The 26,045-nt window shown below is 43.9% G+C and overlaps 2 protein-coding genes across 2 annotated transcripts in view; both read left to right on the forward strand.

Moving 5' to 3' along the window:
* Window positions 1–9,472, forward strand: part of LOC149307137 (transient receptor potential cation channel subfamily M member 1-like) — a 54,816-nt gene extending 45,344 nt beyond the window's left edge. Inside the window, exons 23-28 of the mRNA XM_089538364.1 lie at window positions 152–344; window positions 2,024–2,044; window positions 3,696–3,840; window positions 5,199–5,401; window positions 7,050–7,182; window positions 7,888–9,472. Of these exons, the coding sequence (XP_089394490.1) occupies window positions 152–344; window positions 2,024–2,044; window positions 3,696–3,840; window positions 5,199–5,401; window positions 7,050–7,182; window positions 7,888–9,133 (1,941 nt within the window). The 3' untranslated portion in view covers window positions 9,134–9,472. The remainder of the gene's footprint in view (window positions 1–151; window positions 345–2,023; window positions 2,045–3,695; window positions 3,841–5,198; window positions 5,402–7,049; window positions 7,183–7,887) is intronic.
* Window positions 9,473–12,919: 3,447 nt separating this feature from the next.
* Window positions 12,920–26,045, forward strand: part of LOC149307138 (myotubularin-related protein 10-like) — a 54,329-nt gene continuing 41,203 nt past the window's right edge. Inside the window, exons 1-2 of the mRNA XM_089538368.1 lie at window positions 12,920–12,973; window positions 18,400–18,460. Coding sequence (XP_089394494.1) covers window positions 12,920–12,973; window positions 18,400–18,460 — 115 coding nt within the window. The remainder of the gene's footprint in view (window positions 12,974–18,399; window positions 18,461–26,045) is intronic.

The following is a 26,045-nucleotide window of genomic DNA, read 5'->3' on the forward strand; positions in this document are numbered from 1 at the left end:
ATATTAATAAGGAAAATGTTTCCTAATTGGGATCAGGTGGTTGCCAGTTCAGGATCTGAGCATGACCACCCCTTTGAGTTGCATAAAGGCAAATCAGATATTCAAAAACAGTATTCTCAAATTGCATTGGGTCCCTTCCCATCATCTGCAGATGATCGATATGCTGTACTTCGTGGTGATCATGCTTGTGGTATTGATGAGCTTCGGAGTCGCCCGACAGGCCATCCTGCATCCGGACGAGGAGCCCTCTTGGCGCTTGGCCCGTAACATCTTCTACATGCCCTACTGGATGATCTACGGAGAGGTCTTTGCTGACCAGATAGACCGTAAGAGCAGAGTCCATAGTAAGATTCTGTTTCCTGTTTCTGAGGCAGATGATCAGATCCAAATTAATCAACGTTTCCTATTTTAATTTGGAACCGACGTCACTCTCATAGCCTTGTTTCTGTCTTTGTGGTGGATGGTATCATCTTCCTCAAGGGTGGCATCACCTTAGGGCAGGAGAGAGTGCAAATCCCCAAAGAGGTCCCCAAAGAGGGACCCTGAAGCCTCCCCAAACACCAAGGAAAAAATAAGTAAATCTCCCCAAGCAATTTTTTCACCCCTTCCCTCCCCAAAATGGCTCAACTCTCACCCGCCCATGCACACATGCATATATTGAAAACCCTACAAAAGCCAAATATTTGCCCCCAAATTGGCTAATTGTCATTCCTCCGTTGCTGATCCGTTGTTATACCATTATTATTAATCCTTTCCAGAATAGCCCCCCTTCACTGATGCTGGCAACCCCCATCTACCCCAAGAAGATAATTCACTTACCTCTATTTACCTTAATTTTAAATAATTTTTAGTTTAAATTCTTATTATTTTATATTGATATTGTCATTTTGATCGGGAGGGCAATTGGGGTAGGGGTTTTTAGAATTGTGATTTTATTGTAATATGTATTTTATTGTTACTTATGTCTTATAATCCGCCTTGATTACTGCGGGGAAAGGCAGAATATAAATAAATAAATATTATTATTACGCAATTTTGCATTAATGAGAGATACCTATCAATGTGAAATTGCATGATAATAATGGTATAACGACGGATCATGGATTGTAATAAGAACCATATTATGCCTAGAGCCGCAGCCATTCCTGGACTCCCATTCAAGCAAGAGGGGAAGTGAGGAGAACGCACAGTGTAATCTCCGTTCCCAAAAAATTGGTTTTGTATGAGTTCTGCAATTTTCCCTGGAGCCATTTTCAGGAGAGCTCTGAGAAGGATGTCACCAGAAGCACCATGCTGGATTTAGGCCATAATTCATCCTCCCGAGAACATCATTTATTAAAAGCAGCAGGGCACAATCCTGACTTTTGGAGGGTCATGGAGTGGGTGCCATGCCTGGAGAACCTCCCCATTAACAGCCATCCCTTCTTCAGTTCTGGAATAATCCAGAGCTTGTCCCTTCCAAGGACCTGCCATTCTTGTTTATGACCCTTTAGTCTGTAGGGTCAGCTCCAGAAAGGATTTTTCTATTTCTTCCCAGATACCTGCCCCCTCCAAAAAAACCCCATTGTTCTCAGGCATAGCCAGGCCATCCATCTCATGCCATTTCCTTTATATGTTTTGTGCTTGTGGTGAGAACCATCCCTGCGTCATCCTTACATAATTGAAATTGCTTGAATATTTTACATGATCATCTGCCAACTGCCTTTTGTAATTCTCTTTTGATTTGTCGCAAATCACGCTGCCGTACATAATGTTTCGGAAAGACCAAGAGAAAAGGAAATTGCAGAGCATTCTGGAATCCTGACAGAGCCATTGTTTCGAAACATGTATCTTGCCTGTTATAATATTTGAGGGTCTTATCTTTCCCTGGCAGCCGAAGAGCTATGCTATCGTCAGCCATGAGCTTTCCTTTCCCTATTATTCTTTTGTTTCCAGCCTTCTCTCCTCCAACTACTTTCCCTCTCTTTTTTAAAACATATTTTTTCTTTCTCTCTTCATTCTATGCTTTCTGAATGCTGCGCAGTCTATGCCATGGAAATTAATCGTAAGTCTCTGCGGGGAGTTGACAAATCAATTAAATGTCTGTGAAGGTGGGCTATTCCCTTTACATTGAACACTGACTCTTCAGAGTGTAGCTCAACTGTTAGAAACTACATCAAACTGGTAGATGCAACACCTGCCAAAGTAACACTGGGTGTGATCTCTCCACCTAAAATCAAAGGTACCATTGGTCCTGCTACCTAAAAAGTTACAAAAGATAAAGAAGCTCTTTAAAACCATTCAGTTAAAATAAGATAGCACCCCACCTCAGCCCAAACTTTCTGTTTTAAAAGCCTGCCTAGAGAAAAAGGTTTTAGCCTGACATTGGAAGGACAACAAGGAGGGGTCCATTCTGGCATCCTTGGGAAAGGAGTTCCAGAGTCCATAAAGAAGACCTTCTCTTACATTGCCATCAACTATCCTTGCAATGGTGATGGTACAGAGAGAAGGATCTTTCCTGATGATATCAAAGCCCGGCTCATACAATACTAGCCTAGCTATTTTCCTATATTTCTAGGTGGTATAGGATGGTGAGGAGGACTTAAACATGCATCTTGGGTCCCATCACATCTTTCAGGCACTTCTGTGCCTGCATTCCCCAAGTGTACCAAGCATTGTATCTCCTGAGTGACATGCCTTCAAGTCATTTCCGACTTATGGCGACCCAATTTTTTTTGAGATTTTTTTTGGAAAGATTTGTTCAGAAGAGTTTTTGTGGGTTTTTCAGGCTATGTGGCCATGTTCTGGAAGAGTTTATTCCTGATGTTTCATCTTCAGAGAATGCTGGCATGGAAGAGAGTAAGGTATTGTATATATTCATGTATCGGTCTAGAAATTTTAGTTTAAAAATTGACCCCAAAATCCTGGGTCGACTTATCCACAGGTCAATGTAAGTATTATACTTTAACTCTTATTTTAAAAAGGAGCCATTCCCTGGAGAAAGGCAAGAGAGTAATCTGTCCTGGAAGCAGCAACCCTCCTCTACTCTCTCATCCATCCAACCTTTAGTGTGAACACCAACAGTTATACCTGCTGCAATTTTGTAAATTCATTGGCATTGGTTTCCTTTGCTTCATCCTTCAGATCCTTTGCTACATGCCCCTAAATTTTACCCTTGACTTATCCATGGGTCTTATCAAAATCCATAATTTTGGGCTCAAAACCTGCCCTCAACTTATACATGAGGTCGACTTATAGTTGAGTATATATGGTATATATAGTGTTGGTTGAGAGGAAGTGCTTTACATGTTAATCTGTGTATTGTTCTGTTGTTGAATGGCAAGTAGCATGTAAATCGCTTCATCTCAACCAACAGTATATATATCCCACTCTCTTCCATGCCAGCATTCTCTGAACATGCCAAAGCCACAGATGCTGGCAAAACGTCTGGAATAAACTCTTCTAGAACACGGCCACATAACCCAAAAAATCCACAAAAAACTGTGGATGCCAGCCATGAAAACCTTTGACTTCATATTGTTCAGAGGAGGTTTGCCAATGCTTTTCCTGAGATGGTGTGACTTGGATTTCATGGCCGAGCGGGGAATTGAACCTTGATCCACAGAGTCGTTGTCTTAAACCGCTATGCTATGCTGGATCTCTGCCTGGAGATTATATGTCCTGCAGTTGTAAAACTGATCCAAATTTGTCCACAGCTCCTTGTGGGGACAACCTTTACGATGAAGATGGCAAACGGCTCCCTCCTTGTATTCCCGGCGCTTGGCTGACTCCGGCCATCATGGCTTGCTACCTCTTGGTAGCCAACATTTTGCTGGTCAACCTGCTGATCGCTGTCTTCAAGTGAGTGTCTTTCTTTCCCAAAGTCCTCAAATGTGTTTCTCTCTTGTCCAGTAAAGTCCTTTCACTCTTTCCCCCCTTTATCCAAAAGAGACCTACAGTATCCTCAGCACTCTTCTCCAGCACCACATCTCAAATGTTTGCACCCAAAAGGCAAACAGAGGAGATAAATGATGATAATGATGATGACGATTATGATATTTATATCCCACCCTTAGGCGGCGTAAAACCTTAAAAATATTTACTGCTCCATCAAACCTTTCTTTTTAGCTGCCTGCGCCCAAAACTGGAGAGCCCTTGGGCATAGATACATCCATTCCCTTGGGCACTGTTCCCAGTTTTGGTGCCATCCTTTGAAACAGGCTTTTTTTCACAAGCCGTCTTTTATTTGCTGTCTGCCGCAAAATGCTCAATAGCTGGAAAAGGCTGTGCATTTTCTTGAAAAAAAATGAGTCACATGAGTACCAGTCACAGAGCTAAATTTTAAGGATGAAGAAGAAAGAGAGAAAGGGCACACAAGGGTAGTTCTCTGAAGGGACAAAAATAAAGTCAGTATTGTAGGAAGTACCTGTAGGTCATGCTGTTGTTAACTTGTCTTTGCTTGGGATCAAGGAATATCTGGGGCCAAACCCCTTTGCACTGTCTCACCCATAAGAACTGGGGTGCAATCTACTGTGCACAGCCCATTGAAAGGGTACAATTCTGTATTTTCACAGTACAGAACTGGAGTGCATTCATTTCACTTTCATTTCCATAGAATGGTGGGATTTGTAGTTCATGAAGTTTCAGAGAACCTCAAACTACAGGTTGAATCTCCCAGCATGAGCTTTCGTAGACTTCAGTCTGCTTCCTCAGATGCATAGTAGACTGAAGTAGAAGTAGTCTGAAGTCTAGGAAAGCTCCTGCTGCCAACTTCTTTCTTTCAGTGAGTCTCAAAGGTGCTGCAAGATCTCTCTGTGTTCTGATTCTATAGACACAGCTATAGCTTTGAATGGACAAAGAGGTGATAGCCATTGTTAAATATTTGGAGGGACGTCTTGTAGAAGATGGAGCGAGTTTGTTTTCTATTGCTCCAGAGAGTAGAACACGAATCGATGATGAATTCAGATTATAAGAAAGAAGATTCCACCTAAACATTATGCAAAACTTCCTGACAGCAAGAGCCATCCAACAGTGGAATACACTGCCCTGGAGAAGTGATAGATTCTCCTTCTTTGGAGGTTTTCAAACAAAGGTTGCATAGTTGTCTTTTGGGAGTGTGCATTCCTGCATGGTGGGGGGTTGAACTGGATGGCCTTCAAGGGGGGTCTCTTCCAGTTTTGTGATTCTGTTGACAACAATGGCGGTGTGTCTCCTTGCAGCAACACCTTCTTCGAGGTGAAGTCCATCTCCAACCAAGTCTGGAAATTCCAGCGGTATCAGCTCATCATGACCTTTCATGACAGGCCAGTGCTTCCGCCGCCCATGATCATCTTCAGCCACCTTTACATCATCCTGATTCGCCTCTGCTGCCGCTGCAAGAAGCAAAGGGAAGGGGAACAAGACGAACGTGACCGAGGGCTGAGTATGAATGGGGAGGGAGAGCTGGGTTTGTGCGGGTGGCCTGCGGGAGCATCATTTGGGAGAAAGGGCTTGAAGGGTCCACCTGCAGTCCTCAGAGCTCCCTGCAAGTAGAAAAGCAGGCTGGACTAAGGTCATTCCTCTCCCCTGACAGGCTAGCTTTTACTTGCAGGGATGATCCTGAAAGTGTGGGAGAACTCAGAAATTGCATCCCTGACCTGCAGCCTAAAGAGGCTTGCTCTGTTCCATCATCTTAATCTGCTGCATTTGAAGCTCAAGCTCAACTATGGCAGATCTAGAAGGAGAGAAATGGGACCAGATAGGCAGGCAAGGGCACAGGTGATGGAAATGGGTATGAAAAGAGAGGTAGGGAACGGCTAACCCATGTTCCTTGGGTCATGTGAAATTGGCCCTAAAGCTACAATCCCATACATATACCCACCAAGGAGTGTATGCACTTAACTTTTTGAACATCACAGACATTTCTTCTGAGTTCACATGCATCAAATTGGGCTGCAAGTCCAGATGATGATGATGATGATGATGATAATTTCCACTGAATTCCACTTATGCTGCAGCATGTGAAGCTTAGCCTCCACTGAAGCAAATCTACGGTGGGAAAGGGGGTCAGATAACCAGGCAAGGCCACAGATGCTAGGAATCGCTGTGAAAAGAGAGGCACAGAATGGATAACGCATGTCAAGTGAGCTGGCTCTAAAGCTACGGTTTTGTACACACTTGCCAGGAGTTTGCATTTAACTCTGGGAACATAGTAGACCTTTCTTCTAAGTAAACATGCATCGCGCTGGGCTGCAAATCCAGATTATTATTATTATTTCTACTGAATGTGGATCTGGGCTGGATTTATCACCTGGCACAGATACATAGTTGGCACAGGCAGCAGGTGCTAAGGAGGGCGCAGCGTGGTGTGATAGAAGACAAGTTGTGTATGTGTGTGGTGCACCATCTGGTTCCAAGGTGTTGTGATGTCCTTGCTCAGGTTGTGTTAAAGGACCTCATCTTGTCTTTTGCTTTTTGGAGCACTAATCGCACACTGAATTGGCATCTATACACAGAATTGGAGAGGAACATGTCTTTTGCTTCAGGCAGCTAAATGTTTTGGGTGACTCTAGTCAGGTTAATGGTTTAGCACAGAGATTCCCAAACTTTGGTCCTCCTTTTGGACTTCAGCTCCCAGAAGCCCCAGTCACTATGGCCAATGTCCAGGAATCTTGAGAGCAGAAGTCCAAAACACTGGGAGGATCCAAGTTTGGGAATCGCTGGACTTTAGCTAATTTCCAAATGCTGAAACTGCTTTGGACACTGGACTCCACATTGGAATTTATGGCATTAGTACTCAATGATACTTCACAAGAAAGCCTTAAGACTAATTTCGTTGTGGTGTGATTTACACAACCATAGTTTCCACCTTGCCATACTGTATTTTATTTTGAGGTATGCCTCAGTTAACAAAGCAGTTATTTTCTGGCCATTGCTTCTTTAACAGAAAAGTTGGTACCAAAGCAGATATAACATGGGAAGAATAGGCGTATGTATCTACACCGCTTGGATTTCCTGGATTGGAGCAGGGCATCCTGGAATTTAGTAAGAAAAGAAAGCAAAATATGTGAACATATTTCCATTTCTTGCAGAGCTGTTTCTAAATGAAGAAGAGTTGAAAAAACTATATGAATTTGAGGAACAATGCGTCGAGGAATATTTCCGTGAAAAAGAGGATGAAGAACAGTCTTCGAACGATGAACGTATCAGAGTTACTTCTGAAAGGTATCTAGTGAAACTGTTCTTCTGTTTTCCCAAATGTAGTGGGGAAGAGGGAGCCCTGGCTTCAAGAGAAGTGCCTTTGTGAGACACTGAAGGAACCATAAGGCAACATACCATTAAGAAGAAGCCCACTTTTACAGTTAGCAAGAAAAACCATCTTTAATAGCTTCTTCTCTAGAGTAATATATGGGAATAAAGGTAGCTTTCTTACAATAAATGTGGCCACCACTGTCCAATAAATTTGTCTTCTCTGAGGAAAATGAGCTCAAACAACCTGGAAGAGTTGGCCCTCCATAGCTATGAATTCTTTATCCATGGATTCAACCATCCACACCTTGAAAATATTAGTGAGTGTGTGTGTGTGTGTGTGTGTGTGTATATATTCCCAAAAGCAAATCTTGATTTTGCCATTTAATAGAAGGGGCACCATTTTACTATATTCTAATTACAGTTGTTCAAATTGTACAATTGTACAGTTGTTCTAATTATAATTAGAACTAGAACCCCTAACCATTAAAAAACAACCAGCGTTTTTCCTCAGTTGTTGTTCCAGACTGATAATTGCCACCTTGGGAGGAAGGCAGAATATCATCATCATCATCATCATCATCATCATCATCATCATCATCATCGCAGCACAAAACAGGCCAAGTGGTCCAGGTCTACATTGCTCAATTAATCTTTTCTCTCCCCTTTCGAATTCCATAGAGTCGAAAACATGTCTATGAGATTAGAAGAAGTGAATGAAAGAGAACATTTCATGAAAGCCTCTCTTCAGACGGTTGACCTCCGACTTTCTCAGCTGGAAGAGCTCTCCAGCCGCATGGCAAATGCCATGGAAAAGCTGGCTGGCATTGATAAAGCCGAGTTGACTCACACACGCTCCCGGGCATCCTCCGAGTGTGACACGGCTTACCTCCTCAGGCAAAGCAGCGTGAACAGTTCTGATGGCTACAGCATGTACAGGTATCACGGCGATGAGCTAGGCTACGAGGACCTGCCTGCTGCCCCAATGTCCCCAGCCTTGGCCTTGCGAAAAGCAGATCCAAAGTTGCATTTGTCTCCAGAACGCCAAGGAAGCCTCCGCTCCATCTCAAGTCCGATTGCACTGGCCTCTACAGATCACAGCAAGAACACCTTAGATGTTGCGCAGACCACCTCTGGACCATGTACGGGAGACAGGCAGGATCACTACAAGAGTGAAGAGACAATATCCCAAACCCTCAACCAAATGGATAACGTTTTAAACGTACAATCTGGATTGGCGCCAGAGTCTCCAAATGCCCATTTGGCACTCGAGAGGACCAAATTAGAAGCCACCATCTCCTATCCCTTGGACAGACCGAGAGCCCTGAAGTACTACCCTTCCGAAACGTTCAACAGTTGTCAAGCGACCATGATGAAATCGAGGAGCTATATCTTTGCACAAGGTGGTGGGAAGATGGTTGGAGGGGTCAACAACTGGACCCTCATGGACCAGGAATACAGGACCATCCTGGGTCAAGTGTGCCCTTCTACGGTTGAGCAGTGGACAGCCGAATGGAAGTATGAGCTTCAGCAAAAGCTCGCCGATGAACCTCCTCCTGAATATCCTGGCATCATCGATGAGGCAGAGATGCAGGCTGAGAGGAAACAGCTGCTGACGGACACCGAGGACGACAGCGACGCTGGCGAAGTTGTGGCTCCCAGTGCCTCCCATCCTTCTTCACCCGTTGCGCAACGGACAGATGCAGACAACCAGCTGTTGGTCAACTCCGACAGGACTTGTGGGTTTCCATCTGTACGCTCCAAGAGTTTGCACGGCCATTCCCGAAAAGCCAAGCCCATTAAGGACAAACTTAATAGACCAGGACACGCCAGCAGCGTGAGCAGTCTAACGGTGGCCTGCGGAAATGCAACGGAAGAACAGAAAACTAGCAAAGAAAATGCCTCCGCCACTGAGACTGAATGCTAAAATGGCCTTTTTACCCTCACCAGACGGCAGAGAACCATCTGGGAAACTGCTGAAGGAACCAGCCATGAGCATCCATTGCTTAAAGAGCCAATGGGCCTTGGGTAGTTTGCTGTTTTCTTTCACAGGTGCATCACATCCTCTTTGTTATGAAGTGATAATGTGCACCATAAGAGTTTCTAACTCATTTAGGCACCAGACTGTTATGTTGATGGGGGTGGGAGGTGTTTTAATACTTATCACAAATGCATTTTTTTTACAAATATATATATATTTAAAAAATCCAAAACAGCCACCAAAATGACCATTTATTCTTAGCACTTTGATTACTTAGAAAGGGCAAACTTGGAATGAAATGTCCAAAGGCTAGATTCTCATGAGCTCTTAGTGGTCAGCCCCATAAGATGGAGGGACTGACCTCTTTAAGGAACAGGCCACAGCACTCTTTGAAGACTGTAGGACAGTGGTTCCCAAATTTTGGTCTTCCGGATGTTTTGGACTTCAGCTCCCAGAATTCCTGATGGTTGCCCAAGCTGCTTGGGGAACTGAAACCACAAAGCCCTATGAGGAACGATTTAGGGAGCTGGGGATGTTTAGCCTGGAGAAGGTTCAGAGTTGATATGATAGCTCTGCTTAAGTATTTGAAGGGAGGTCATATTGAGGAGGGAGCAAGCTTGTTTTCTGCTGCTCCAGAGAATAAGACATGGAGCAGTGGATGCAAACTATAGGAAGAGATTGACATTAGGAAGAACATCTTAACATTAAGTGGTATTTGATAATGGAAAACAGTGCCTCAGAGAACGGTGGAGTCTCCTTCCTTGGAGGTCTTTAAGCAGAGGCTGGATGGCCATCTCTTGGGTGTGCTTTGATTGAGAGTTCCTGCATGGCAGAATGGGGTTGGACTGGATGGCTATTGGGGTCTCTTCCAACTCTATGAGTCTATGAAATCTGGGGTCTATGAAATCATGGTGGCTACGTATCTGGTGCCCCACTGGCACTGCTGATGATGGGAAGGCGGATCAGCAGTAGAATATGGTGCCCTTAATCGTTAAAAAAGGTTAAGCCTGTCATTTCATTACAAAAGAATACCACCCTTTTTTTCCATTCAGATAAGAGCTCCGTGGACCGAGTTAATGGTTTCCTTCCTGACCTTTCTGCAAGAGCGCTTTGCCCCCTCTGAGAAGTGTTTTCCTTGTAAAGAACAAGCGGATATATGAAGCCGCAAAGAGTTTCGGCTGAGTGGGATGGAAAAGTTAATTTTTCACAGAGTGTCGGTCAAAGGTTTAGTCGGCCCAGTTCCTGGGATGCAGAGGCAATGGGCCTGGGACTGCGTTCTGGTTTCCATTATGCCCTGCGTGCAATAATAAGAGGATGTGCCCAGGTTGAGTGAATTTTATGTTTAGACTCGGGTCCCACCTCCAAGATGTCTCAACAACAATGACAACAAGTGTATTGATTAGTCAACTGACCATATCAATGGTAAAATACAAATATCAGAATATCAAAGTACATACAAAGATAAAACTGGATTAAACTTGTTGTTGTTGTCCAAGATGTCTCATTGTAGAATCATAAGACTGGAAGAGACTTCAAGGGCCCTGATCCAGTCCAACCCCCTTCTTCTGCCATGCAGGAACTCTCAGTCAGAGCCATCCAGCCTCTGCTTAAAAATCTCCCAAGATAGAGACTCCATCACTCTCCAAAGAAGCATCTTCCACTGTTAAACAGCCCTCACTGTCAGGAAGTTCCTCCTAATGTTGAGGTGGAATCTCTTTTCCTGGAGCTTCCATCCATTGCTCCATATTCTCTGGAGCAGCAGAAAACAAGCTCACTCCCTCCTCAATATGACATCCCTTCAAATACGTAAACAGGGCTATCATGTCTTAACCCTCCTCTTCTCCAGGCTAGACATAACCACCTCTCTAAACCTCTCCTCAGAGGGCTTGGTGGTTTCCGAAGCCCACCTTCAAGTTTCTTAGAGATGGAAGGGACTCCAAGGGCCCTGATCCAGTCCAGTCCCCTTCTTCTGCCATGCAGGAACTCTCAATCAAATCATCCCCATTGACAGATGGCCATCCAGCCTCTGCTTAAAGACCTCTAAGGAAGGAGACTCCATTACACTCCAAGGAAGGAGTGTGTTCCACTGTCAAATAGCCCTGACTCTCAGGATGTTCCTCCCAATGTTGAGCTGGAATCTCTGTTCCTGGAGCTTCCACCTATTGTTCCATTGTCTCCTATTCTCTGGAGCAGCAGAAAACAAGTTTCCTCCCTCCTCAATATGGCATCCCTTCCAATATTTAAACAGGGCTCTCATATCACCCCTTAACCTCCTCCAGGCTAAACATACCCTGCTTCCTTTCCTCATAGGGCTTCATGGTTTCCAGACCCTTCACCATTTTGGTGTCTCTACTTTGGGTACGCTCCAGTTTCTCAGCATCCTTTTTAAATTGTGGTGAAGTGAACATAATATTATTCCAGGTGAGGCCTAACTAAAGCAGAATAGAGTGGCAATATGACTTCCCTCCATCTAGTCGCTATCCTTCTGTTGACGCAGCCTAGAATCGCATTGGCCTTGTTGGCTGCCGCGTCGCACTGTGGGCTCATGTTCAACTTGTGACCTACTAGGACTCCTGGATCCCTTTCAAAAGGAGCCCTGTGCTACACACTCTCCTTACACAACTCTATATCCAAGTATTCCAACATTCCAAAAATAAATAAGTTTATTTATCTGAAATCCCAAACCATTATGCCCCCACAAAACTACAAATCCCAGGATTCCATAGTATGGGGCTGCAGCACTTAAAAGTGGGGCCAAACTGTATTCATTGTTTCCACAGAGAGGTCTTCCATACACTATTAAAGGGGGAAAAAACCAAACGTCACTGCATTCTACATTTTTGTCCCCTCCGAGCCCCCGTCGGGTCGACTCCCTCCAGCCCCCTATTTTTGTGTTTGCCCCGCCCATAGGGGTTGCTAGGAAACAGAGGCGGGGCCTCAGTGCGTCATCCATGACGTCACTTGTCATACTTTCCCTATTGGCTGTGGCCCTGCCCATCCTTGCCTTCAGTCTTTCACTTTTCCGGTCGAGTCGACGTCAAGGCGGGAGGAGGCGGGGGGGGGAAAGGAGAACTGCGCTTTCCCATTGGTTCTTTTCTTTGACTGTGGCCCCGCCCCCCCTTCCCTTCAGCCCTGTGATTGGACGCCGAAGCGGGAGGAGGCGGGGAAAGAGGAGAACTGCGGTTTCCTATTGGGTCCTTTCTTCTAGACTCTATTTGGCCTCTAATTGGACGTCAAGTAGGCGGCGATAGCGGAAAGTCACGCATTCCTATTGGTCCTTCTCCTTGGCTATGGCTCCTCCCTTATTTCCCCCTCAGCCCTTTACTTCGCTTGTCAGGGAAGAGGCGGGGAAAGAGGAGAGCCGCGCTTTCCTATTGGTTCTTTTCTTTGGCTGCGGCCCCTCCCTCCTTTCCCCTCAACCCTCTCATTGGACGCTGCGGTAGAAAGAGGCGGGGAAAGAGGAGAACCGCGCCTTCCTATTGGTCTTTTTCTGTGGACGTCAGGTAGGCGGGGATAGAGAAAAATCACGCATTCCTATTGGTTCTTTGTGTCTCCGCCCATGTTTCCCTCAGCCTATCCCTGGAAGCCAAGGCGGGGAAAGCGTAGAGCCGCGTTCTCCCATTGGTCCTTCCCTGAGGAAGAAGAGTTGGGTCACATGAGAGGTCCGGGGGGCGGAGTCTCTGAGGGCTACTCTTCGGAGGGAGCTCTGAGCAGAGAAGCAGCGCCGGCGTCATGTTCTCCCTGAAGCCCCCGAAGCCCACCTTCAAGTCCTACCTTTTGCCTCAGGTAAAAGAAAGTCAATGGAGAGAGGAAGGAGGAAGCCCTCTCTCAGGCAATGTTTGGGTCTCTGCAAGTGCCACTCTGTGAAACCTTAATGGCAGCAGCTTTATTAGCGCTAATAACAATAACATGTGGAGCAATGATAATGAATTGCTAATGCCTGTTATTGTTATCATTAAGGGTTGTGGGGGTTTAGTTGCTGCTTGGCTGTGAGAAGTAAATACAAATACGAGGATACAGTTACTCCTTGAGGGGGGGAGGATTTGTGGAGTAAGTTGTTGTTGTGCCTAAAGGGCTGTGAGGGGAATAGTTGCCATTTGGGGTGTGTTTGTGTGGAAGGAGTCCCAATAGACCAGTGGTTCCCAACCTGTGGGTCGGGAGCCCTTTGGGGGTCACATGACCCTTTCATGGGGGTCGCCTGGCCCTTTCATGGGGGCCTTTTCATGGGGGTCACATGACCCTTTCATGGGGGCCCTTTCATGGGGGCCGCGTGGCCCTTTCATGGGGGCCTTTTCATGGGGGTCACATGACCCTTTCATGGGGGCCCTTTCATGGGGGTCGCGTGGCCCTTTCATGGGGGTCATAGAATCATAGAATCGTAGAGTTGGAAGAGACCACTAGGGCCATCCAGTCCAACCCCCTGCCATGCAGGAAATCCAAATCAAAGCATCCCTGACAGATGGCCATCCAGCCTCTGTTTAAAGACCTCCAAGGAAGGGGACTCTATCACCCTCCGAGGGAGTGCATTCCACTGCCGAACAGCCCTTACTGTCAGGAAGTTCCTCCTAATGTTGAGGTGGAATCTCTTTTGCTGTAGCTTGCATCCATTGTTCCGGGTCCTGTTCTCTGGAGCAGCAGAAAACAAGCTTGCTCCCTCCTCAATATGACATCCTTTCAAATATTTAAACAGGGCTATCATATCACCTCTTAACCTTCTTTTCTCCAGGCTAAACATCCCCAGCTCCCTAAGTCGTTCCTCATAGGGCATGGTTTCCAGACCCTTCACCATTTTTGTCGCCCTCCTTTGGACACGCTCCAGTTTCTCAATGTCCTTTCTGAATTGTGGTGCCCAGAACTGGACACAATATTCTAGGTGGGGCCTGACCAAAGCAGAATACAGTGGCACTATTACTTCTCTTGATCTAGACACTATACTTCTATTGATGCAGCCTAAAATAGGGTCCCATGGCCCTTTCATGGGGGTCGCGTGGCCCTTTCATGGGTGTCGCCTGAGAGCATTGGAAAACACCTGTTGAATTACAGTTATGAAGTAGCAATGGAAATAACTCTATGGGTTTGGGTCACCGCAACAGGAGGAACTGTATTAAAGGGTTGCGGCATCAGGAAGGTTGGCGAAGGATGGCTTAGTGGGCTTTGCTGGGCAAGTAAGTCTAAGGCCTGTTACAGACCGGTCAAAATAAAGCTGCTTCGAGTCACTTTGGAGGTATGGGATTTCAATGATGCATGCGCCCTAAGAGTCCAAAAGCCGCACCAAAGCTGCACTCCAGTCCTTAGGACCGGAGCGTGGCTTTGGTGCGGCTTTTGGACTCTTAGGATGCACGCATCATTGAAATACCATACCTCCAAAGTGACTCGAAGAAGCTTTATTTTGGCCTGTCTGTAACAGGCCTAAAAGTCTGGGCTGGGGACCAGTGAGTTCCCTTATATATATATGTATGTATTAAAAAGGGTGGCTCCTTTTTCTCCTCCTTCTCCTTTTTCCACAACGTGCGCAGACACCGCCAGAAAGGGAATGGGAAAAGGAAAGGCTGGCACATGCCTGCTAAAACTTGCTTGCTGACTCTGTTGTTTGTTTCTTTAAACCTGTGGCTCCCGCCCTGAATTGATTTGGGAACGAGCACAAAGTCTTCGGCGGGAAGGAGAGGATCCTCTTTTCGTTCCCACCAGGGAAAAAGAGAGAGAGAGAGAGAGAGAGAGTAGTCAGGGATCCTACCTTTCTCTGGGCCTTTTCACAACACACACAGACAGTGCAATGATTACACTTCGTAGCAATAGCATTTACATAGGTCTGTGTAGGTTTTGTCATGCGGTGGGGCCATGTTCTGGAAAAGTGGGTTGTCACCAGCGTTTGTGGCTGGCATCTTCAGAAATGGTTGGCATGGAAGAGAGTGGGGCACGTATATATATATATATATATATATATATACACACACACACACACACACACACACACCATGTGACCCTGGGAAGGGAGGAGCGATTTCCATGTTACTCTACCCAGGGTCACGCAGTTTGTATGTATCAACTCTCCTCTGCAGCAGCGTTCTCTGAAGACGCCAGCCACAGACACTGGCGAAACGTCAGGGATACAAACTCTTCTAGAACATGGCCACGGAGCATGAAAAAACCCACAAAAGACTATGGATGCCAGCCGTGGAAGCCTTCGACTTCACAAAGCATTTACATTTCTGTACCGCTTCGTAGTGAACCCAGCACATTGTAAGCGCTTTGCAGCCTGTGAGCCCATTGCCTCCAACAAGCTGGATGTTGATTTTACCGACCTGCGAGAGGATGGAAGGCTGACTCAACCTCTGGGATCGAACTCACAACCTTGTGGCTGAAATACTGGCATTTAACCACTGAGCCACCAGGGCTTCATCTGCCTTAGGAGATCCTGTTTTTTGGTCACACAATCATAGAATCAGAGTTGGAAGAGACCGCAAAAGCCCTGATCCAGTCCAACCCCCTTCTTCTGCCTTGCAGGAACTCTCAATCAAAGCATCTCCATTGACAGATGGCCATCCAGCCTCTGCTTAAAGACCTCCAAGGAAGGAGACTCCACTACACTCCAAGGGAGTTTGATCCACTGTCGAACAGCCCTTACTCTCAGGAAGTTCCTCCTAATGTTGAGCTGGAATCTCTTTTCCTGTAGCTTTCATCCATTGCTCAAGATCCTAGTCTCTGGAGCAGCAGAAAACAAGCTTGCTCCCTCCTCAATATGACATCCCTTCAAATATTTAAACAGGGATATCATATCACCTCTTAATCTTCTTTTCTCCAGGCTAAACATCCCCAGCTCCCTAAGTCTCTCCTCAAAGGGCTTCATGGTTTCCAGACCCTTCACCATTTTAGTTGCTCTTATTTGGACACATAGCTCCAGTTTCTCCACATCCTTTTTAAATTGTGGAGCCCAGAACTGGACACAATATTGACCAGAGCAGAATGGAGTGGCACTATTACTTCCTTTGATCTAGACACTATACTTCTATTGATGCAGCCTAAAATCGCATTGGCCTTTTTAGCTGCCACATCACATGGTTGACTCATGTTCAACTTGTGGTCTACTTGGACTCTCAGATCCCTTTCACATGTAGTCTCATTCAAGCATATGTCCCCCATAATCCTATATCTGTGCATTTCATTTTTCCGCCATTTTTCCACCTTACATTTCTCCATGTTGAATTTCATGGTCGTTGTTACTTGTCATACTTGTATACATACAAGCAAAACCAAAGAGGCTGCAGTGTATATCCACCCTGATCGATGATCCTTTGTGAGTTTGGCCTGCTCTCATTTCAAATTCTCCTTGCTGGTGACAGTCACTAAATCTTGTGATAGCAAATCTCACAGTTAATGTGAGAATGGATTTGCTTTCATCTGCATCTCTTGACATTCAATTTCACTGGATGGCTCTGAGCTCTTAATATTATGAAAGCATGAGGGAACCTTCCACCTGTTGGTTCTCTGCACACTGGGCATAATTTTATATGCTTAACACTATATCTCCCCTTGCTTCCTAGTCATTAGCCTTCGGTGGCAGGTTCTGTGGGCAGTGTTTTCTAATTTTGCATCCCAGGATGCTGCCATTTTAATTGGCAGAGCTTGTGATGAAGACTGCAGATTGCAGGCTGTTCCAGCAGCTGTTCTAGAGGAATAAGAAAGAACTGGACATCTTGCCCATCTCCTCTCTCTAGGTAACCATTTGGGACTTGCTTCTCTGATGTGGAAGAACATTTTCCTCCTCCTCTTTCTCTCGAGTCAGTTTTGAAGACACTAATGAAAATAATAATAAAGCAACAGTTGTTTACGGTATTGTTTTTGGGCATGCCATTTTCAAAAGGGATTGACAGATTTGTATTCAATTACTTGGGTTAAACGTTTCAAAGAGAGTAGTACTTAATTATTTATTATACCACATCAGTCGGCTTACTGTCAGAATAACTGGAAAGCCTATGGACACAAACTGAAAGGAAATGAAAAAGAAGTAGCTGGAACGTTAGGCTTAACACACACAAGAACAGCAAAAGAGGCAGTGCTAAAGTGCTTACATGTTTTTCGAATGACTGGGAAGCTTGAGGGGGAAAAGTTTCATCGTCTGCCTTACATTGAACTACAAAACTGCTTGGTGCATTTTCTAACGGAGAGCTTTTTTCACAATTGCGGTGCCTCACCACTCCCAGAGGATTCCCAAATCTGTTTCCCTTTGCCCCCAAATTACTCCTTTTAGGCGTCTGATCACAAAAGATCTGTGCGTACTTCCAGTCTTTCATATGCCGACTTGTTAAGCATGTTGACTGCATTTGGATTTGACTGAAAACAGGAATTCATCTGATTTCTAGCATGTCCTAGACAAGCCAGCATATTGGTGTATGGTGGTTAATTTTTCCTGTTGTAGACAGAAACCTCACCAAAGCATGGCACTTTCTGTCTCTGTTTGTTGTGCATATGAAACAGCCAGGCTTGTTTCTCTGTCTGCCCAGACAGAGCATTAATCCAGAGTTTCTTCTCTGGTTAATTATCTGACTTTGACATGAGGGAAGGAACTCAGCAGTGCTGGTTTGCTGTCGAATTCCCACATTGCAACAACTGTGGACTTTGCCCATGCTTTGTTTAGCTGCTCCCGCTGCAAGTAGAAGCGTTTGGGAAGTGGGTGCCAGTATGCCTCTGATCATGGTGCCCTGGTTTATTCCTTTACCATGTTAATCTCAGTTGAGCTAAAATACTTGCAAAAAATGTCAAACACGTTGTAAGCATAAGGCTGTATATTGTGTTTCCTGCAGGCAGCAAATTTAATGCTATAACTTTCTGAAACCGAGGGCAGTTCCATTGGGTGTTTAGATATTTATCTAAAGAGTGTGTGCATAACAAATGAGTGTATTCAGCCACACCTCTGATAGGGAAAAATGTGCTTTTTAAACTGGGATTGTAGTGCCCTCTTGACAGAAGGGTGTAAAACAGGTGTTTGCTGGTGTAGTATGTGAAACTTAGCTGATAAGAAACCTTGTGCATACAATTCATTGGAAAATCACAGTTCTGTAGTTTCTGGAAGATTGATATGGTTATTATGGGTAAGCCCTGTTAGTGAATACACACACACAAACACATATATTTTGTTGCTGGATTCCGTGAGAGATTTGAAAACCATCTTAAGTGTTAAGATACTTACCTCTCTTATTGCTGCTGTGTTTCAGGCTGAAGACAAGATGGTGCCTGAGCCTAGGCTTAAGAAGCTGGAGCCAGTTCTTTTGCCAGGTAAGTGTCCCTTTTGTTTGTTGACATGGGCTTTGTCCCACACAGTTTCTATTGCAGCACTTGTTTTTAAAATGCAAGAAGACCTTTGTTGGTATTCTGCAGCACCCAGTCTGTATTCAGGCACCGGCTTTCCTTTTTGTTTTGAAATTGGAGCCTTCTTTCATACTTGCATTGAGTAGCTTGAATACTATAACTTTTCATTTTGCTTTGCACGTTTTCACGTGTGCAGTGCAAACCTTTTGTGTTTTCCTTTCCTCCTTGTGAGGTTACTCTGGTTGTCCGGTCTTTGTTGAAGAAATTGTGGTAGATTTATCAAATTCTATGCTGAGCATTTGATAAATCTACTCATGTCTGCTCCTCTGCAGCTCGCAACTGTGTCCAAGGGACAAACACATCACTAGATTTGATTAATTAGCTGGTAACCCAAGGCAAAATTGGTTAGTCGCTGTCTGTGATTATTTTTTATACACCTGAGTCACTGGTATGTCCTGTTTAGCTTCTCTATCTGATCCTACTGTTGTACATACCTACAACAGGCAAGGAAACAGCAGAATCCCTTACTGAGAATGTATGAACACCAAAGAGGGAGAAAAGGGGAGAGTGGATTATGCTTGCTTCACCATTTATCCAGTTACCATCGTAGTTCTGTAGGTTTGACCACCTAAACGGAAAGCATAAGGAGAGTGGAGGCTGGTAAGAGAGAAAGTCATCTCTGAAGACTTTCTGGAAGAAGCCTTCAAGTGGTCTCTAGAAAGTGCAAAACACACACATATATATTACATATACATGGCTTACTTGGCCTAGTTCTTTTGTTTCACGTGGGCCTGTTGTTAGTTTTTGATAAAAGGTTTGCTGAAACTCGTTGAATTGCTTGTAGTGTGCTTGCGTGTTTGTAAGAACCTGTCCCTATTCGCTTCATTTTATTTCTGCCTCTAGTACCAAAGAACACATCCAGTTTCTTAATGAAAGTATTTTTATATATCCAATAACCTCCAAGCAATGATACCTTTATGGGGACAACCAAAATGCACAGTTACATGTTGCAAGCATGGATTTTGTGCATTGTGCATTTTGGTTGGCCCAATAAAGGTATCATGGTTAGATTTGCTATATGGCCAACACAGCTACTCCAAGGTATTTCTATACAGTGACTTAAGTCATTTAAGTAGCCATGGTGTTTTAATTGGGCTGTTTCTATGCTGAGCTTTCACTTAACAGTCATCCTGTCTTTAGCTTTGCCACAACTGATGTGTCACTAATACAGGAAGATGCTGGTTTGTGCTTTCTGTGCTGTAGCTGCGTTCTGTCATAATATACATTCCACTCCAGTGGACACAGCCTCATTTTTCATGCTCTGTGATTTGTTGGTATTTGAGATTTCTCCACACTTGGCAATTTAGCTACTGCTTCCCAGCCTTGTGGGAGGTGGGAACAGTTGCTGAATTGTGTGTTGCCGAAGTCTTGAAGGAATCCTGTATAGGTAGAAACAGGCCGACTGTCCCCCAGGGACCAGTTCCCAGATAATTTTAGCTTGACAGTCTGTAAACATGCTTTGCAAGCAGATCAGGCAAAACTGTGCCTGTAAGTTAGCTTATATGGTTATACCTCTCTCAGACTTTTTTTAAGTTAGAAGAATTCTGTTTCCTTATTCTCAAGGATGGTGCAGATTTCTGCATTCATTGCTGCTGCTGAAACTTTGACCTGTGGAATGTATTTGGGCAGCCTTCTGAAAAGACAAGGAACAGTGGGAGGCAGTTTTCGTGGGCTGGAAAAACAGATTGCTGGTTAAGGCTTGTTGATCCTGCAAAGGGTGGATTAGTGTGTATTGCTGAAGGGGGATTAGCATGTATTGGCACACTGGAAGACTGCTTTTAAGGGGAAAAGGGGGAGATTTTTCAAAGAGGAAAAGGGATGCAAAAAAAAAAAAAGCCTTTGGAAAACTGTATTTGTAGCCTGAAAGACATTTGATGTATAAATTGCTTATTCCTTCCATCCTGTCCTGCTTTTGGGTGATAGGCTGGAAAAGGATTGCATTTGTACCCCTTCCCTTTCTGTCATTCTTACAACTAATGTGGGCATTGCATACCCCCCACTTCAAGATAACATCTAAAGCAGTACTTACTGTCATATTTACTGTATGACATGTGCCTATTTTAGCTTTAATTTGCATATGCCTGCAGTAAAACTGTTCCCTGGTGTCTTCTAAGCTAAATTCCAACCCTGGCTTAAAATGTTTTGCATTCAGTGTCTTAATGCAGGTGCAGCTGAAGTGCAGCAGAGTGTGTCTCTCTGCCCAAGAAGGAAAAATGGTGTCAGAACATCCTTTTGCACTTTGCTTTTCACCCCTCTCTTTGGGTATGTGTGTATGTGCCCTCAAGCCACCTATTGACTTGTGGCCACCCTATGAGTTTCATGGGGTGTTCTTAGACAAGGAATACTCAGGGATGATTTTGCCAGTTCCTTCTGAAATACACTCTTCAGCAACTGGTATTTGTTGGTAGTATCCCATCCAAGTACTAACCAGAGCTGACCTGCTTAGCTTCCACAATCAGAGGCAATTTGGTGCCTTCATGGTACTTAGGCCCCTCTCTGCCTCTGCATTAAAGAGTCATTGTTCTTTAATTGTTATGATGCACTTGGCTGTTGTTGGTTTGTCCCTTTCAGAAATACTGTCTTAGCAGAAGGCTTACTATAGAGGTTTACTAATGTTTACACGCCATTCTGTCCTTCTTTTCCACTCTTTCCAGATGCCCAGTCAATAGCATCTGGCCTTTCTGGCTTCCCCATAGCAAATGGTTAAGGGACTAATGGGCCACATCTGGCAATAGCTTTCTCTGTGCTGGGCAGGTACTGGGAGACAGTACAGAAGCGGAGCAGGCAGATGGGCTTGGATGACAAGCCCAAATCCTGCAAAGAGTTAAGGTGCTGGTGGTGATGGTGGGGGGTTTGGTACAAGAGGATTGTGCAGTTGTTCCTCCATATATTAATGGACTTCGCACTTTCCATCAGCCTTAGCTAGCATAAACAGTGGTAGAGGATTATGGGCGTTAAAGGACAACGGCATATGGATGGCAGTCGCCCATCCCAGCCATAGAAGAACAAGTGCTTTTTGAAAATCCCTGAGTCCTTGTTTGACCTTTCCTGTTAAAGGTGCCAGTTTTATTATTATGATAATTTTTTATTATGCTAATTTTTCAAAACCTTTTTTCTGAATGTAATTCACTCTGCTTATAGTTAGTGCCGTTCTCCACTTTCCTGTGGATCTTCCTGGCTTGTTCTAGCCATTTCCCCTTACTTCTTCCATGCTTGCTTAGGAATCTTTGGCTAGCATCATCCCTTTTGAGACGTTCCATGTTGAATTTTAACGCTGGAGGCTTTAAAATATGCCATTGTGCTTACAATCTTCCCCAGATTCAGCTGCTTGTGTGCCTGCCTCTGCCTTCTTACATAGCATGCTTTATATGTCCAAATAGTTAAATAAATCCAGCTGAAGCAAGTTGACTTAAGGGGCTTTGATATGAGCATCCATACATTCGAATAATTATCTTTCATTTCTTGTCATAGATACGTATTTCTTTATATTCATGTTTTGGTTTTTTCTTTCCTTTCCCACACTGTCAAGTCCAGGTATACTGCATCTTTCTTTATTAATAACAAAAGCATGCATTCTGGTACTGTCAACATTTTGCTCAGAGACACAGATGGGTTGTGGTTGGGTTAGTTTATTGCCTAGAATATGGATTTTATGCTTTTTAGTTCAGGGTGGTGAGATTTATCCTAAATATAGACAGTCTATCCTTTTCTCTCTTTTTCCCCCCTCCCTCATTCCATCTGGTGTTAGGTATTTCTCTATTGGAAAATTAGTGTACAATTGATTTGTGCTGTGTGCAACCATTATTTTAACCATGAAATATAAAAATATTCCATTTACACAATACTTCAAGATCCCTAAAATCTGATCTCTGTGTGGTTTGGTCACAGATAATAGGAACTCTAAAACATTCAGGTTCTGTGTAGCCTTATCATAGACGCGACTATCAACAACTCAGTTTCTTTCTATCCTCCAAACAAAACATCTGTCTCTTGTGACAAATTGTTTTTGATATGCAGAGGAGATCCGCAGCAGGTGGTCTGGCAGAAGACACAGAAAAGCCTCTTATATCTGCTTAAGGGGAAATTAGTTCATTTACTTCATCAGAGTTGGGGCTGTAGTGATTGCTATTGAGTAACGTCTATAGCATGTAAAGTACACACAAGCATCAAGCAAATAATTTGTTAAGATAGAAATATTGCTGACTTCCCAATTTTACATGGAACCTTGAGAGGGTAATCTAATACAAGGAGTAATATGAAACAAGTTTCCCCCCCAGAAATGTCAATAAAGTCCAGTAGCCCTTCACTGGTTTTCTCAAAGAGTTTCATGGGAATTCCTCAGGTCTGAGGCCTATTCTGACACCCACCCACCCCTTTTGCAGGATTATACCTCGGAAGGTGATCTGACATCAAGCTTGAGGAGTGTGTTTTCTGTCCCCCGTCATAGAATCATAGAATCGTAGAGTTGGAAGAGACCACTAGGGCCATCCAGTCCAACCCCCTGCCATGCAGGAAATCCAAATCAAAGCATCCCTGACAGATGGCCATCCAGCCTCTGTTTAAAGACCTCCAAGGAAGGAGACTCTATCACCTTCCGAGGAAGTGCATTCCACTGTCGAACAGCCCTTATTGTCAGGAAGTTCCTCCTAATGTTCAGGTGGAATCTCTTTTCCATTGTTCCGGGTCCTGTTCTCTGGAGCAGCAGAAAACAAGCTTGCTCCCTCCTCAATATGACATCCTTTCAAATATTTAAACAGGGCTATCATATCACCTCTTAACCTTCTTTTCTCCAGGCTAAACATCCCCAACTCCCTAAGTCGTTCCTCATAGGGCATGGTTTCCAGACCCTTCACCATTTTTGTCGCCCTCCTTTGGACACGCTCCAGTTTCTCAATGTCCTTTCTGAATTCCCTTTTAAGAGACCCCAAGCTATTTGGCTCCTGTAGCTGGTGAAAGGCAGTAAATAAATAAGACACACACACGGTCAATTCAATCCTCTTAGCCTTAGCATTGGGATCATTACTAGGAAATGTTATCTTTTTGGAGTACCAGTCCCTGAAACCTGCAGCCAGCATGAAACATAGCAATAGCAAGTACATTTCTGTACCGCTTATCAGTGCACCTAAGCACTCCCTAAGCTGTTTACAATGTTTTTTGTAGGTTTTTTAGGCTATATGGCCATATTCTAGAAGAGTTTATTCCTCATTACACATTTACAATGTGTAGGCTAACATAGAAATGTAGAGAAGGAAGATGACCCCATGGATCATGTAGTCCAGTGACTTCCAAACTCTGGGCCTCCAGATGTTTTGGACTTCAGTTCTCAGAAGCCTCCGTCCTCTTTGCCAGTGGTCTGGGATTCTGGGAGCCAAAGTCCAAAATACCAGAAGGATCTGTTGAAGTTAGCATGATCATCTGTCACCAATCCAAACCAGAACCACCTTGTGTTTATCTGAGGATTAGCATCCTTGTGATCTGCAAAAAGGAGTCTAAGGAAGGATTCTGGACTCCAGAGCAGCCTGCCAAGAGTTGTCAGCAAGTGTATTTGTGACAATGTTGTGCTGAGTGCCGTTTCTTTGCACATGACAACATTGTTTGAAATGTACAGTCATCATTTCATGAGATTGTTGTTGATGTGGCTTGACAGAGGAAAGCAGGGTTCTTCCAGGCCTGTAATTCTGAGATTAAATCATTGGGTTTGAGGCGATCCATGTAATTTTGATTCTCTGTCAGGATATTTCCAGGATGTTTGTTCTGGTTGCCTGTAGCTGCAAGATCAGAGGATCTCAAATACTTCCTTTTTTTCCCTTTGTCAAGCTGCTCAAAGAAGGTTCAACATCCTCATTCTTTCTTTCAATAGAATAGAAAACTGCTGTTCAACAATAATTTGTCCATTCAGAAAATAACCAGTCAGTGGATGTTGGGTTGAATGGGCAAAGTGTGCCCAGGATCCCGATCACATTTGTGCTGCTAAACCTACAACATGCTTGAGATATGTGGATCATATATAGGATCATGTGCATAACTTTTAATGGATGGATAGAACTTATAGATGGGGTCAAACTTTCCAAGTAGGGTGTGTATGTGTGTGTGTATATATATATATATATGTATGTGCCCTCAAGTCATCTAAATTTCCTAGGGTTTTCATTGCCCTTCTTTGAGTATAGCCTTTGTTGTTGTTGTTAGGTTGACCTAGGTTTATTGAGTCAATTTTTTGATAAAACCTCTAGACTTATACATATACAGTACTTGCTATTGCTATCTCCCTCTCTGCTCCTCTCAACCTTTCCTAGCATTATTGTCTCTTCTAATGATTCATGCCTCCCATGCTGGATATTGACAAATCCCCTCTGACCAAACCTTGCCAAGAAAACCCCATGCTAGGATCACCGCAAGCGGCAAATGAATTGAAGGCGCACAACAACAACAGCCCCCCTTAAATTACTAACCAGGTCTGACCTTGCATCGCTCCTAAGATTAAATGGGATCTGGTGCCTGCGGGGTATTTAGACTGAGCTTTCCAACTAGGGTACAGTGGGGTCACATGAAACATGCTGTTGAGGAAGTAACATTCAGCCAGTGGTCAACTGAACTAATGTGTTTTCCATCTAATGGTGTTAACATTGTTTCGTCTGGTAATAGCCTCACCTTCTGTCTGGTAAATTCTGGACTTCACAGCTAGCTTGTTCAATGTCTTTCCGTGTTTACAAGGAGAGGCAATCTACACCTTGTTTTTTTAGCATTGCACCTTAACGCAACTAAAAGTTCTGTAGTTCAAATGGCACATGAACTGATGGAATGAAGCATTTTAAGTATGGATCTATGGTCTTCAAAGTTTCAAATCATTGTAAGTAGATACATTTAATTTGCTACTGTGTGCAATTAGTTTGCATGCTTTAAAAAAATACAGAGATTAACAAATCGGCAGATTGAGGTAGATAATTTTTTTTTTACTTGATTTTTACTTTCCGGTAACAAAAAGGTGGAATTCATACCTGTCCTGCCTTGCTCACATAATACTTTCTGTCTCCTCTCCCTCCTCAGCCAAATTTAGGTGGCCTTCAGCATTTGAAGCCAGCATTTGAATGGCTTGTTTTCTGTGGCACTATCCTTTATTACCAGTTCTATAAATATGTTAACTGTAAGCACAATATGGTTGCTCTTGCTTCTAAATTAGAGTTTAATTATGGAAACAGTGTTATAATATACAAACTGAAATAGTTTTTTTACATTTGTGGTTCTGCTCGTGGGGTTGAATTACTACTTTTGGTTATTATGAGGTTAGAATGATTCACAGAACAGCCTTCTTTTCTGCATATCTACCTCCTCAAACAGAACATGCATACAAGATTTTAATGATAGGTACAACTTATAAAGCAAGCCTGCTTTAAATTAAGCCTTGAACTGACACAAATTACTGAATTGCCTGAGAACGCATGTGCTCTTATACTTCATATGATTCAGATTATACATTTTCTACAAAGGCTTC

Source organism: Sceloporus occidentalis, unplaced genomic scaffold (genome assembly GCF_023333645.1).
Source record: "Sceloporus occidentalis isolate IW3139 unplaced genomic scaffold, rSceOcc1.0.p SCAF_9, whole genome shotgun sequence".
Classification (NCBI taxonomy): Eukaryota; Metazoa; Chordata; class Lepidosauria; order Squamata; family Phrynosomatidae; genus Sceloporus; species Sceloporus occidentalis.